The sequence below is a fragment of the Uranotaenia lowii genome, chromosome 1 (genome assembly GCF_029784155.1).
Source record: "Uranotaenia lowii strain MFRU-FL chromosome 1, ASM2978415v1, whole genome shotgun sequence".
Lineage (NCBI taxonomy): Eukaryota > Metazoa > Arthropoda > Insecta > Diptera > Culicidae > Uranotaenia > Uranotaenia lowii.
Genome location: NC_073691.1, coordinates 24,097,521 through 24,111,732, shown reverse-complemented (window position 1 = coordinate 24,111,732; position 14,212 = coordinate 24,097,521). Strand labels below are relative to the sequence as shown.

At 38.4% G+C, this 14,212-nt stretch overlaps 2 protein-coding genes across 4 annotated transcripts in view; one reads left to right on the top strand and one right to left on the bottom strand.

The window, feature by feature from the left end:
• Positions 1-314: 314 nt before the first annotated feature.
• Positions 315-14,212, bottom strand: part of LOC129758529 (uncharacterized) — a 27,995-nt gene continuing 14,097 nt past the window's right edge. The window contains exon 3 of the mRNA XM_055756051.1: positions 315-531. Within this exon, the coding sequence (XP_055612026.1) occupies positions 484-531 (48 nt within the window). The 3' untranslated portion in view covers positions 315-483. The remainder of the gene's footprint in view (positions 532-14,212) is intronic.
• Positions 2,776-14,212, top strand: part of LOC129738664 (mitochondrial coenzyme A transporter SLC25A42) — a 35,286-nt gene continuing 23,849 nt past the window's right edge. The window contains exon 1 of one of the 3 annotated variants that reach the window (XM_055729917.1): positions 2,776-3,035. The gene's annotated coding sequence lies outside the window, so the exon portion shown is untranslated. Of the gene's footprint in view, positions 3,036-3,518; positions 3,779-14,212 lie in introns of those variants that run through there. The other 2 variants (XM_055729918.1, XM_055729916.1) reach the window with 2 other exon arrangements.

Genomic DNA, 14,212 nt, shown 5'->3' with positions numbered 1-14,212 from the left:
TAAGCGGGTCTCCCGAGAAGCGAGAAGTCAAGTCAAGTCTTCTTGACTACTCACACCCTCGCTGCTGTTTTGGGTGCGGGCTGAGCTGTCCGGTTGCAGGACGTCGATGGGGGAGCGCATTCTCAAAAAGGCTTAATCGTCAACACAAATTTTCTCATGAGGAATTACAGATAAGATTGGTTTAAATGGTTTTATCTTTAAGTGAAACTCATATTTAAATGATCCATACGTATATTTACGCTGCAAAACAAAAGCGTTCTACGTCCTTTGGAAAACTGTCTCATGCGCGGCGAGCCATGCCGAGTCGAGTGTGCGGTGCGAAACTGGCATAATTTATCCCCTTAAGACCGGTGGAGAGAGCAGGAAGAAACACCTCGTATAGGATCGGCTTCGTTGGTGGCATGATGGTTGAACTGAGAACAGACCTACGTTCTGGATTGCTTTCCCGGCGGGCGTGATCAAGTGTGTGTGTGTGTGGGTTGTTCAAGGTTTGTAGGATGATGGAAAAGGTGCAGTAATTTGACTGTTGCACTGAAAAAATTTAAATGATTAGAATTTGAAAAAAACATAAAAATTACAAAAATAAAAAATGATCTCATTCATGGAAAAATGATACAAAGACAAAAATGAGAAAACTGACAAAAATAACAAAGATGTCAGAAAATGCAAAAAAAAATGATAAAAATGACGAAAAGGTCGAAAATGAAAGAAAATGAAGAAATGACATAATGAGAAAATGAGAAAAAAAAAAAACAAAATATGTATGCCAAAAAAAGACAAAATATAAAAAGGCAAAAAATAGAAGAAATTTGAAAAAAATCAAATCGACAAACGTGACAAAAATGACAAAATTGACAGGCAAAACTGTTAAAACATCAAAAATCACAAAAATATTGAAAATGTCAAAAATAACAGAAATGAAATAAAATGAAATGCCATATAGCAAAAAATGACAAAATGGAAAAAAATATAAATTTAAAAAAAGTTACAAAGTCGACAAACGTGACAAAAATAACAGGCAAAACTGTCAAAATAACAAAAATATTGAAAATGACAAAAATAACAGAAACGACGTAAAGACAAAAATGACAAAAATATTAGCTTCTTTTTTATTAAATCTCGCGTGAGCTTTCATTACGTCGAATGAAACAGAAACACCGAACCGAGAAAAACGGTTCTGAAATTTGAAGAGTGTTTTTCAAATCCTATTTTCATTCCTTCGCCGATAACCCTTCAAAAAATACGCAATATTCATGGAAACTAATTGTGTCAGATATTCCACATTATGAATTTAATTTTTTGCAATTTTTAGAGCTATTTTTTAATCATATAGGATCATACGACATATTCAAACATAAATCGTTCATACGTCTGAACACATTCGTCGTTTGGAGGGGAAATTTGTTTCATTCGTCTCTTTTCTTTCGTCCTTTGATTCGTTCAACTTGCACTTACGCCCAAATGTTTCTGAGGCAATTACCGGTAAATTTACAATTTTCTCGGCATAGTGAACGTTAACTTAGTAAGTTGTCGAGTGTAGCGGTAAATTTATTAGTGAATGCGTAATAAAAGTGTGAATCGGGTGATTGGGTGACTAACAGCAGCAGGCTTTCCAGTTTTTAAATAAAAATTCTCGGATTTTTGGATTTTATTAGCAAATCCGAATGTAAATTTTAACCTTTGAGCGGAATTCTGATTTCTTAATTACCTCTAAAACTTCATTCTTCGGCAACGTTCCCATAATTTTAATTTTCTCAAAAATATCTGGATTCAAAGAACTAAAATTTGACTTCCATTTCAATCAATCTTAGACTAAAGACATTTCTGATTTCTGGTTTCTGATTTCTCATTGGAGATTTCTGATTTGTTGTCATTTTTATCATTTTTGTCATTTTGGTGATTTTTGTCATTTTTGTGATTTTTGTTATTTTTGTAATTTTTGTAATTTTGCCATTTTTGTAATTTTTGTAATTTTAGTCATTTCTGTCATTTTTGTCATTTTTGTCATTTTTAGTCATTTTGGTCATTTTTTGTCATTTTTAGTCATTTTTGACATTTTTGACATTTTTGCTGTCTCTTATTGCTGATTTATGATTTTTTGTTTTCATTATTATTCCTTTGTATTTTCTGCTTGCTGATTTCCGTTTTCTCATTTCCATATTTCTGATTTTCGATGCCGTTTGTCCTGATTTTAAGATTTTTTATTTCTTATTTCTGATTTGTGTTTTTTTTAATTCCAAAAACTGAATGCTGATTTCTTTTTTACTAATTTGCTTTGATTCCTTCAACATAAGATAACGCAAATTTTTGAGTCAGTGTTTCAAATGTCTAAATCTGCTCTCTGAATTTAGGAGTTTATTAAACTTTGTGTTCTAAACTAAATCTAAATGTCAAATTTTGCATCATTGATTTAGAATACTTAATTCTGTATCGTATATTCTATTCTGAATCAGGAAATTGGAAATTTGTATTCATGCTGAACCAAAAATTTCAAATATCAATTATTTTTAAGATCATTATATTTAGTCCGGATAACGACTCTTTCAAAGTTTGATCGATTTTAGTACCCATTTTAGTACAACCTGATTTTTGCTCGAATTCCCCGGAACAGCTGACGGTTTGTTTTGATGGTTTGTTGACATTCCGTCGAGCAGTTGCTGATGGGTGTTCGTCTTGCGTCTCGTTCTGGCGCACGTGGGATGATGTGATCGAATCGGAACGGCCAAAAAGACGCAAAAAGGCGAAACAAGTGCAGAATCATCGCGGAACCTCGCACTCATAACTTTCTGCTCCGTGGTCGCGGATCGTCACGTCGAATTGCGTTCCCCGTTTCCTGGTGCTACTGCTTCTCGCATATTACTACTTGATTTTTGCAGCCTCTAGAGTGATAATAAATTTATCGTTAAGTGCTTCGATGAGAAAAGGGGCATTTGGTGAAAACAGTGTGATTTCCTGCAGTTGTCGGAGAAGTGTGATTATTTTTTCTAGAAACGGGGTTTGTGGGTTATGAAACCATTGGAGAGATCTTAACAACGGTAAAGTTGAAAATTGAAAAGTCGTTTGAGGGTTTAAATAAAATTTATTTAATATGTGGAATTAATGAAATTCGAAACGATCACAACTCTGTGAAGTAATCAAGAATTCAAATCCGTCCGTCATCCGGAGGACTTGGGAAAAATCGCCAAATCAGCAGAACCGAAAAGCCCACACCACGGCCGTTTTGGTTGATTATCTAATACCGTATTTGTTTATGCCGAGTGTTGCACTAGTGTTGCACTGGTGCACCACTAGGTGCTGTCAAACTGTTTGTTTATTCGGACGGTGTTGCACTGGTTTTGACCTGTCGGAGTTCTGCTTACGGACGGTGGCCCACCGATAATTTTGCCAGTGTTGCGAGAGAGCGTGTGAGTGAGTGAGATAGCAATACACTGGCGACGATTTGTGTTTGTTTTTATCGGGTACGGTGGAACACTCCACGAGTGGAGAAAACAAATACAGTAGCTTCGTTCAATCGTTAGTAAAAATCGGTTTCAACTGGTTTCTGTTAACTGATAGACGTTCAACGAGCCAATGTTTTGGTCGAAACTAGTCAGGTCGATGTTCAATGGAGCAAGTTGAAACTAGTCGAAACCAATCCAGCTCGGCAGCAGGATTAGTTTCGACTTGGTAGAAATCGGTCGAAGTCAATTGGAAAGAGACAGGTGATCAACTGTCAATCCATTTCTACTTGATTCGACCCGTTTCGACTAGAGTTGATTGAACAGACATAGTATAAGAGGTGAGTAGCATTTTCGCTTAGGTATTGCTGTTTTTTTTCGGTTTCCTCGCTTCAGTTGTTTTTCTTCCAATTTTTCTTCGCTAGCTGATAAGAGACACGCTGTTGCTGTTATCTGTACGCAGTTTCACCAATGAAAAAAAGAACAGCGCTCACCTAATAAATAATTAAGGATTCTGAATGTTTTAATAATTGATAAGATAATTTTATTAATACGAATAAAATAAGAAGAATTAAAATTAGATTCTATCAGAGGGCTCAAAAATCAGAAACTAAAATTTTGGAAGAAAATGCCCAGCATCTCAAGAGAGAGCTAAGACGCTTTTTGGATAAAAAATTATAGCTCGCAGTTAGGAAAAGGTAAATTAAAAAAATCAAATTTATACAAAAATATATATATTTTTTTGGAAAATTCAATCAAAAGTACAAATTATTTAAAAATTAGATTTTCACACGATAAGACATTTTTTCTACAGAAAATGGCTTTGCAAATTATGATCTGATAGCTTTTGATTTTTTTCTTAACTAACAGCCCAACTAACAAATGGAATAAAATTTATTAAAATCATGTTTATCAGATTCTTGGGCGCTTTAACTTTTCCAAGGTCTAACAAGACTCCTAGCCAAATTTCAGCTCTTTAATAAGCTTTAGTAAGGTCGCTGAACAATGTTCAAATTTTTATGAAATATTAGCCACATTTTTTTTAATTGCAAAATCACTGTTTTGGTTCTTACTTTTGTGTGCAGTTTTTAATTGTTCTCGAAATTTGGTTTTCCGAAACATAATGTTAGTCCTTTCAAGTCCTACATATGATACAATGTGTTGTAGCCTACTTGGTCGAATAATTCTAACGAATCAAAGCAATCGAAAGATTCCCTTTAATTCAACCACGGTATATAAAAAGTTCAGATACCGGTATTTTGATAGTAACTTACTATCTTCTTCAGTGAGCGTTTTCGATTTTTCAATACGAAATTCCCCAGAGGTTAAAGCTGCTATAAAAGAACGACGAAAAACGCTTCGATCACTTCGACGACTTGGAGAAAACGATTTGAGGAAACCAGGTGGACTAGCCCAATTCCACGAGGCAAGATCGATATGCCGGAAAATGATTCGCGAAGCAAAGCAAAAATCGTGGGAGGAATTTATAGATACAATTAATCCTGAAAGTTCATCCGCAGTAATATGGAATCGTATAAATCGCTTACGAGGTAAACGTCACTCTTACAACATCATCTTTCATCTACCAACTGGAGCTACTAGCGACGGGTCTACAGTCTGCAATGTACTGGCAGATGAGTATGAAAAACGCTTTTCGGATTCCAAGTACCCAAAACGGCTTCAAAACTCAACCAGATCTGCATTCACAACCGACCGACCGTACCTCGAGGAAAAATACAATTCAGCTTTTTCGCTGCTTGAATTAGATTGGACACTTGAACGACGCGGAGGTAATTCTACTGGCCATGACAATATCGGATACCCTATGCTAAAAAAAACTGCCTGGATCTTCCAAGCGTGCTCTCTTGGATCTCTACAACCGTATTTGGACATCGGGACAATTTCCACCATCCTGGAGACACGATATTGTAATCCCTATCCCCAAACCAGATGGAAATCGAAGTCATCCAGATGGATACAGACCCATAACTCTCCTTAGCTGCATGGGTAAAGTATTCGAACGTATGTTAAATCGTCGTCTAGTTACCGAGCTCGAAGCCACCGGTAGATTAGATCACCGTCAACACGCTTTCCGTGCTGGTCATGGAGTGGATACTCATTTTGCCCATCTAGAAACCCTAACAAACATAAACGATTCGGAGCACATAGAGTTGGTATCTCTGGACATTTCGAAGGCGTTCGATACCACCAACAGGACTCATATTCTGCGCACATTGAGAGGATGGAAAATAAGAGGTCGTATGCTGAATATGTTATGCAGCTACCTCGAGCACAGAACGTTCAAGGTATCTGCAAACGAATCGCTATCAACTCTACGACCTGCTGAAAACGGAGTTCCTCAGGGATCTACTTTGTCAGTAACGCTTTTCTTAGTAGCCATGCAACCTTTGTTTGATGTTATACCAAGTAACGTAGAAACTCTCCTATACGCCGACGATGTTCTCCTGATCTCCAAAGGTACGGATAGAGTAAAATTGCGCCAAGAACTGAGAGCAGCTGCAAATGCCGTTGTCAAATGGACAACATCAGTAGGTTTCACGTTGTCGGCTCCGAAGTCCAAACTAATGCACATATGCAGAATAAAGCACAGAAAGCGAGGCAGACCGATCAAGCTTAACAGAGAACCCATACCTCAAGTCAGAACCATGAGAGTACTAGGTGTACTCTTGGATTGTAAAATGAACTTCCGCCAACATTTCCGACAAGTTAAACAGAGCTGCGAAAATCGTGTCAGAATCCTAAAAATCCTCGGATACCAACTCAGAAGAGGTCACCGTAAAACCCTGCTTCAGGTCGGAAACTCTTTGATCACTTCCAAGTTACTTTATGGTGTTGGCCTGACCAGCTGCAACATTGATTTGATGGATGAGATGCTCACACCTACTTACAACGAAGTTGTCAGACAATCATCCGGAGCTTTTCGTTCAAGCCCAGTTGAATCCCTTTTAGCTGAGTCTGGTTGTCTTCCATTTCGACTATTGCTTGTGCAACGACTAGCGCAATTAGGCATTCGACTGGTGGAAAAAAACATTGATCAAAGTACGTTGACAGTTGAGCGATCAAAAAACGTCTTTCAATCAACCACCAACACACCAGTACCCAGCGTCTACCCACTTTCAAGGCTTACAGATCGTACGTGGAATCATGACCTTCCGAAAATTGATATCACATTTAAAAGAAGCATTAAAGCAGGAAGTAGCCAAAGAATCGTACTCCCGAAGTTCAACGAGTTCATAGCTAGTAAATATTCCACATTTCAACACATATACACCGACGGTTCTAAAGATAACAACAGCACTGGTGTTGGAGTTTATCTACAACCCAGGAAAATCAGTCACAATTTGCCAAGTGATTGCAGTATTTTTTCAGCAGAGGCGTATGCACTAAACGTTGCTGCCCAAGAATCGAACAGAAATGAACCCACGCTCATCCTTACCGACTCAGCAAGCTGCTTGGACGCACTCTATAAGGAGCATCCCGACATCCATGTCCTTAGAAAACCATGCACGCGAGCGAAATCTTATATTCACTTGGGTACCAGGACATGCTGGAATACCTGGCAATGAAGAAGCCGATAAATGTGCTAACATCGCACGTAATAGCACCCCACCGTCAGCCGATCGTAGAATTCCAGCTCAAGATGCCATTCGGAACGTTAAAACTAGCATATGGAGCACATGGGAACACAAATGGCATTCAAATCAGTCATTCCTTAGGCAACACGAATATACGCCCATAAAACCTAAAGACCGGAAATGCTTATCATCACGTTCGAAGCAGCTTTGGCAGTGTCGATGGGACTCTGGAACTTAAGGAAATGTGTTTACAACCATGGTTCCAAAACACAGATTTAAACAGAAGACAAATTGTTATTCTATCGAAACTAATAAGCAATCATTCCCGATTGCCAGCACACCTGCATCGTAACCGTATCATAGACAACGCAAGCTGCGATTGTGGAGCAACCAATGGAAATCCGGATCACTACCAATTCAGCTGCCCTAATTATGGAGATAAGAGATGGCCTGTTTGGAAAATCCTGATGGAAAAACGAATTGCACCTGATCTTCAAATAATATTAAAAACAAAAAATTTGAATGTGTATAAAAGTATCGCTGATTTCTTTATAGAATGTAACATAGATATGTGAAAACAATTAATTTTTGAATAGTCAACACTAGGCCGGCTATGTATTAAAGGTTAAGCCACTGTAGAATTAATAAAAAAAAAAACTCTAGTGCTCTAATGTTCTCTAAAGAACTCTAAAAAGTTTCAAGATAACAAGATAATTTTTAACATTTAAAAAACGCTCTTCTACTTTTATCAGGGATTTTTCTCCTTAACCAAAAACGGTTCCCAAAAAAATGAAATTGGCTCCGATACTTTATTAATGTGGAAAACGATACACCTCGAATATTTCATCAAATGTACCTATCACACAAACGGAATAATTCATCATTGCATCAATGGACTTCTGCTACCTGCAAAACGGGTAGAAGAAACAAGCTGATTCTTTGCATTCAAAAGTCTTTTCATTTTTTTCAACACAGGTATGAGGATTTTTTTTAACTTTTATTATTTGACAACTTGCGCCGGGGGTCTTCTTTAAAATTGAAAATTTGATTCTGTGGTAGTTAGCATTCCAACTTGAAGGGATAAAAATCAAAGCAATCACTGAGACATACAAATTTGAATTGTCAGTTAAAATAGTTAGATTTTCAAATAAACACAAGTCTCAGCTGAAGCTATTGTTAATAATTTTATCCGGAGATTCCCAGACTACCACAGATTCATTTTACGCCATGTATTTTTTCAAATTTCATTTTTTTTTCTAGATAGATTTGATTAGAATTTTTTGTATAGAAAATAAAACCAAATTTAAAAGCTACATGACCCTTTTATTTTTCAACTGAAATCATGAAATAGCTCATCAAAGCGCATCGAAGTTTAATCAGCTTTGCAAATAAAATATATAATTTTTTTTAGTAATTACCTATAACATGAAAAATTTAAATAATCTTTAAATTGTAAATAATCTTCTGCGCACCGAAAATTCTGCAAAAAATACCATTGTGTAGTCCGATCAATCCATCGTGAGATAGTTTTTGGCTCTCATAGAAAATTAAGAAAAATCGAGTAATAGATGAACAAGTCGTCCCGGCCCTGAGTTCGATTGTTGTGATGAGGTTCTCCAGCCTGCATCCTCAGGCAAGTACAAACGTTGTTTGAGAATCTTCCCATTGCGTGAAGAAATTTTAGTTTCCAGTTGCTCAGACATGCCATCCTCTGACCTGAATCACCTGCTGCCTGCCTTCGAGTACGATCATACTACAGCTTCTTCATGGGCTTCTTGACCAGGACGCATCGACTAAGGCACTTCGGAGACCCCTAAATCTATCGACGCGGTGATTCCCGCCTGCGTCATCAGTCGTCCCGGCCCTGAGTACGACTTTAGCGACGGGGTTCTCCAGCCTGCAACTAAAGTTACGCGCACTAGTTCTTCGGCACGCTTTTTTCCGAACCTCGAAAATGTAGCAACTTGTACAAGGCTTTCAGCACCGAAACGCAACGTATCAGGTCTAACGGAGACCCCTTTGCCCTTTTACTCAGTCGCGCTCTTTTACTGGCGTTTGAGAAACAGTCAATTGAGCAACTTTGCGGCAGATTAACAGCGTGACAAACGAAAACGATCGTATGTTGGTTCTCTGCTTTGCTAGCGATGGGACTCGTGTACCGTTCGTTTTTTTGGCCCCTGCTCCGTACGTTAAAGCGGTACACTATCATCCTGCTCCATTGGTTTCGCTCGATGTCACTAGACTTGCTCCTGTCGCAAATTTAGCACCCTTGAATCTTGACTTCAAAAACGCCGACTTTGACCAGATTTCTCGTACCCTGGTTTCCATCGACTGGGAATCTGAGCTAGACTTATCTGATCCCAACGTTGCGACCTAAACCTTCTCGCACATCTTGAATCACATTATCGATCGTCACGTACCAAAATACACTGTTGGAAAGAATATACGCACTCCTTGGATCACGACTGAACTACGACGACTAAAGACGGCAAAGAGATGTGCCATTAGAAATTATAATAAATCAAGATCCTCCTACACTAAGGACATTTATCGTAGACTAAATCCAGCAAACATTGTCACCAAAACTATCTAGCTCAAGTTCAACGTGATCTCAAGTCCAGACCAAAATCTTTTTGGAAACATGTTAAAAGATGACAATACGGTGTTGTGTTTCTGGATGACAACACGGCGAACTCTGATCGTGGAGTTTGTGATCTCTTTGACGAAAAATTCTCGTCTATCTATAATATAGCTTCGAAATCCTCTGAACACTTGGATAGTGCAGTCAGGAATATTGCGCCACTGGGCTTCTCTATAAACAACAGGATGCAGTCATCGCAAAAGCAGCAGCTAGGCTCAAAAATCTTTTCTCTACGGGTCCGGACGGAATACCTGCTACTTTTATTAAACGTTTCATGCCTGTTTTGCTGACTCCTGTTAGGCTTATTTTCCAAGCTTCGAGCGAAATCTCAAACCGACGCTTTACACACCGGTTTGTCTGCGGCATTCGACAAAGTCAACCACGATATTGCCATGGGAAAGCTCGAACGCCTGGGTTTCTTTGCTTCTTCTGGTGTGCCCCAGGGAAGCCATTTAGGGCCGATTATCTTCTTGATCTACTTCAACGATGTGCTCTCACTTCTCGACGGCCCAAACAACATCAACGGCCAGGACGATATTGATTTCCTACAAAATCAATTCAACCTCTTCGCACACTGGTGTGATATAAACTGCCTGCCTTTGAATCGCAGTAAATGTGCAGCCATCGTTTCACTTGCCAAGCTATAGACATCGATGCCGTCTCAAATACAAGCCCGCAGAAACGCAACACGAGCTTCCTTCGTCGCCGATCTCTTGACATCGCGAATTGACTGCCCTACGCTCCTAGAGCCATTCCTCTAAGTGTGCGACCCCGTGCATCTTCAATCCATTCGAAGGAACCGCTCGAAATACCATGACTCTGATGGGTTGCTTGGTAGTAAACTTGAAATTCACATTCTTTGGAACATCCTCAGCCTTCATGGATGAAATACGCGCGTGAGTTGGACACCGGATCAATCGATAAAAGTTCCTCGTCTGAGAACACGACGATCTGTTGCTACTTCTCGAACGTAGACAGCAATTACTTCGAGCGCCCAAGTCACAGTCCTTTAATTCGTTCTGTTATTGAATGGCGCATTGCTCTTGCCTTTGATTATGACGATCTTTGATCAATCGTTGCATGGAATTCGAGAGATTCGCTTCCTTAGCCAGCGCCTCCAGATTGATCTCACTGGATTCCGCTTCATTAGGTGACATCCTACAGCCGCCACTTGCTTGGAATATTTTTGGGCGAGAAGCAAACTGGCCACTCTGTGTACATCTTGCCGATATACCTTATACTGTACAACTGCGTTTTTAACGCCAATTGGCAGATGAAGGTTAGGTAAGAGCTAATACACACAAAAAATCACCAAAAGTCATTAAAAACAGCCCAAAACCGACTGCTAAAAATTTTCGCAATTTTTTATGGATCATATTGTACCTTCTTTCTTTTATATGATCTCATCTTTAAAATGATTTTACTTCAAAATAAAACTTATTATCATGTGATCAGTAATAAAATTAATTGAGATTATTGCTGTAATTTTTTAGGGCAGCTGAAGGGAAAATTTTGTAACCACCCAGCCAACAATTTGGTAGATATATCGAAAGATATACGTACGTCTATGTCGACACAAATCATCGTACATGACGTTAGAAAAAAGCATATACCTACCAAAAGTGGAGGCAATATACGTACATGTTTTCGTTATTTTCTGGTTTACGACATCGACAACATCATATGTGATGTCATTTACGATGTTGGAAATACATTGGTACTTTATGTCGCATTGGCGTCGTTTTGTACGTTACATTAAAGGATTCGATTCATGCGCATTTACGATGATGGGAGGATTGACAGTTCCATCCACACTTTATGCGATGTGTGTTTTACCCTTTTACGACTTGAAGCGATATGATGAAAAATTGTCGATTAAAGTCACCCTTAATGCGAGGTGTGTTGAAATCTTGTACGACTTGAAGCAATCTGACGATGAATTGACGATCTAAGTCACCCTTTATGCGAGGTGTGCCGAACTTTTGTACGACTTGAAGCAATCTGTCGATGGATTGGCGATTTAAGTCACCCTTTATGCGAGATGTTTTGTACTCTTGTATGACTCGAAGCAATCTGACGATGGAATGTCGATTTATGTCACCCTTTATGCGAGATGTGTTGCAGTCTTATACGATGTTCAGAGATTTTAACATCGATTGACAACTTAAGTCACATTTCATAAGATGTGTGTTGTAAGCTTGTACGATATGATGCAATTTTAAATTTAAACGATATTTTATGAGTTGGGATGTACTCATGTTCGATTTGTATCATTAAACGATTTTGCGGACCATTTTATGTAGCATGTTATGTGTAATATTGTGATTGAAATACGACGCTAGGAAGAAATAAAATTAGTTGATGATTTTAACTGATTTTTATAATAACTAACATTGAAATGCACTACATATATTTTCGTAGGTACCGCAACCGGGCATTGTCCCGCTCGCTACTTTCCTAACTGCCACCGCCTCCATGCCTCCCTCAGGATCTTTGACGCCTCTTTCTTTCGGGTTTACAGCGGAAATTGCCGGGCCACAATTCTGTCCGTGAACATTTCTTGATACTCGTAGTATGCACATGCATTATCCGGCGGGTTCATATCCGGTCATTATCCGGCGGGTTTTTTTAATCTGAGCCTAGCAGGGGAGAGTAATCATGTTATTTTTGAAAGGAAAATGTTAGTGAGGTTTCTGTCCGACGTTATTTTTCCAAAACCTACCTTTATTATTTTTTTTCATCCGTTTGCTTGTTTGCTTTGGTGGTCAACTTTCACAAAATTCAAATGCTGATACAAAATTGCAAGCACGATCGAAAAATTGCACATCCACTGAACACGATTTATCACGATGAAGTTTTCATATCATGATGAGATGTGGGCGAACGCTAAGTATCTGTTAATACGAATCTGATTTGATCGCATTAAATATATTTATATCGTGGGTAAGGGACCATTCAAATATTACGTAACGCGTTTAGGGGGGGGGAGGGGGTATAGCCGTTTGTTACGGTTTGTGAATTTTTGATAGAAATTATGATAAAAATGTGTTACGTAGGGGGGTGGGGGTGTTGAAAATTACTGAAAATTGCGTTACGTAATATTTGAACGGCCCCTAAAGTGACCGATTATACGATTATAATTATACTTGTTATAATATTTGTAGCTATATCGGAAAGACACGGTGTTAATTTGCCTACTAATGTGACATTCTAGTAAACATACAACGTGATACGAAAGACGATGCTTACGTAGTATTCTTTACGAATTTATTCGAAGTCATTTACGATTTCGATTCAAAAGTAATTTGTGTACCAATAAAATACTTCTTAAGAAATCTTATGCGATCGTTATAAGATTTCATTTGACATCGGTGGAACTAAATACGACTTCATCCAACATATCGAAACTAAGTCGTATTTCATTGGAAAGTTGCATCTTCTACGATGAATAAACGATGTAGTAAGTGTACATATTTACGATTCCGATTTGAGTTGCATCTATATACGAGTTCGACGATGATTTCTTTTACGATTTCATGTTGGCTGGGCAGTTTTGGAGGAGCAAAATTTATTTATTTTCAGCAGGCATTGCACTGTTGCATATGAACTGATGTTTAAATTGTATGTATTGATATTCTGTAGAATCATATCTAACTGCAAAGCTTTCCGAACAATCTAGTATTATACAATAAGTACATCAGCATGCAAAACAATCTGTATATATAACTATACAATAGTGGGCGCCAAGTATCTGCCCTCAAATATGAGTTGAATTTTATATTTGCTCGACACATTCATAGCTTCAATTATGCTAATACACGTTATCTCGAAACAGAGCCTCACACGAAATAGTAGCTCCTAGACAACACTATCTGTCTTCATCGGGCAAACTGCATTGCCAAGCGCTTCTGTTTAATAAATACGACTTTCGATGTTTTGACTTTCGATTGATGAGTTTTAGAAAATTCCTTCTGTCCGATGCCGGCTTCTGTGAAGGCCAATGTTTAATAATAAACCTCGAACCCATCGTTTTTTCGTACGAACAAACGTATAAGCTAATCCAGTGCGAAATATTAACGTGGCGTGGTGAGGCCTGTGGGTAGTGAAACTAAACTGGCATCCGTTTTTTCTTCTAACATTTGATTCCGACCGGCTGACTGAAACGGGACCCGTTTCGTTTGCTTCAGGCCAATTACGTAAGGTGTTTTTGCGTTTCCAAGTGCATTTTAATGAAAATTTAGGGACACCATGGGAGCACATGACTCAAATAAATTTCCCTCTTCCCATTAAATTATGTTTAAAAATCGTTAAAAAATTGTTGCCAATTTTAGACCCATTGTTTGAAGCTTCTAAAGATAAGTGCTCAGGTTTGAGTCTCGTCGAAATTCGTTCCAATAGCCTTTTTACAAATTTCCTCATTCTTGGTTTCATTCATGTGTCAGATTTTTCGTCGACGACGACGCCGTGTAGTGATAAGAATGCGATGTGTGCGATTGCAAATTCGGTCAGCTCCCTGAAAATGACTTTGCTAAAGAAGT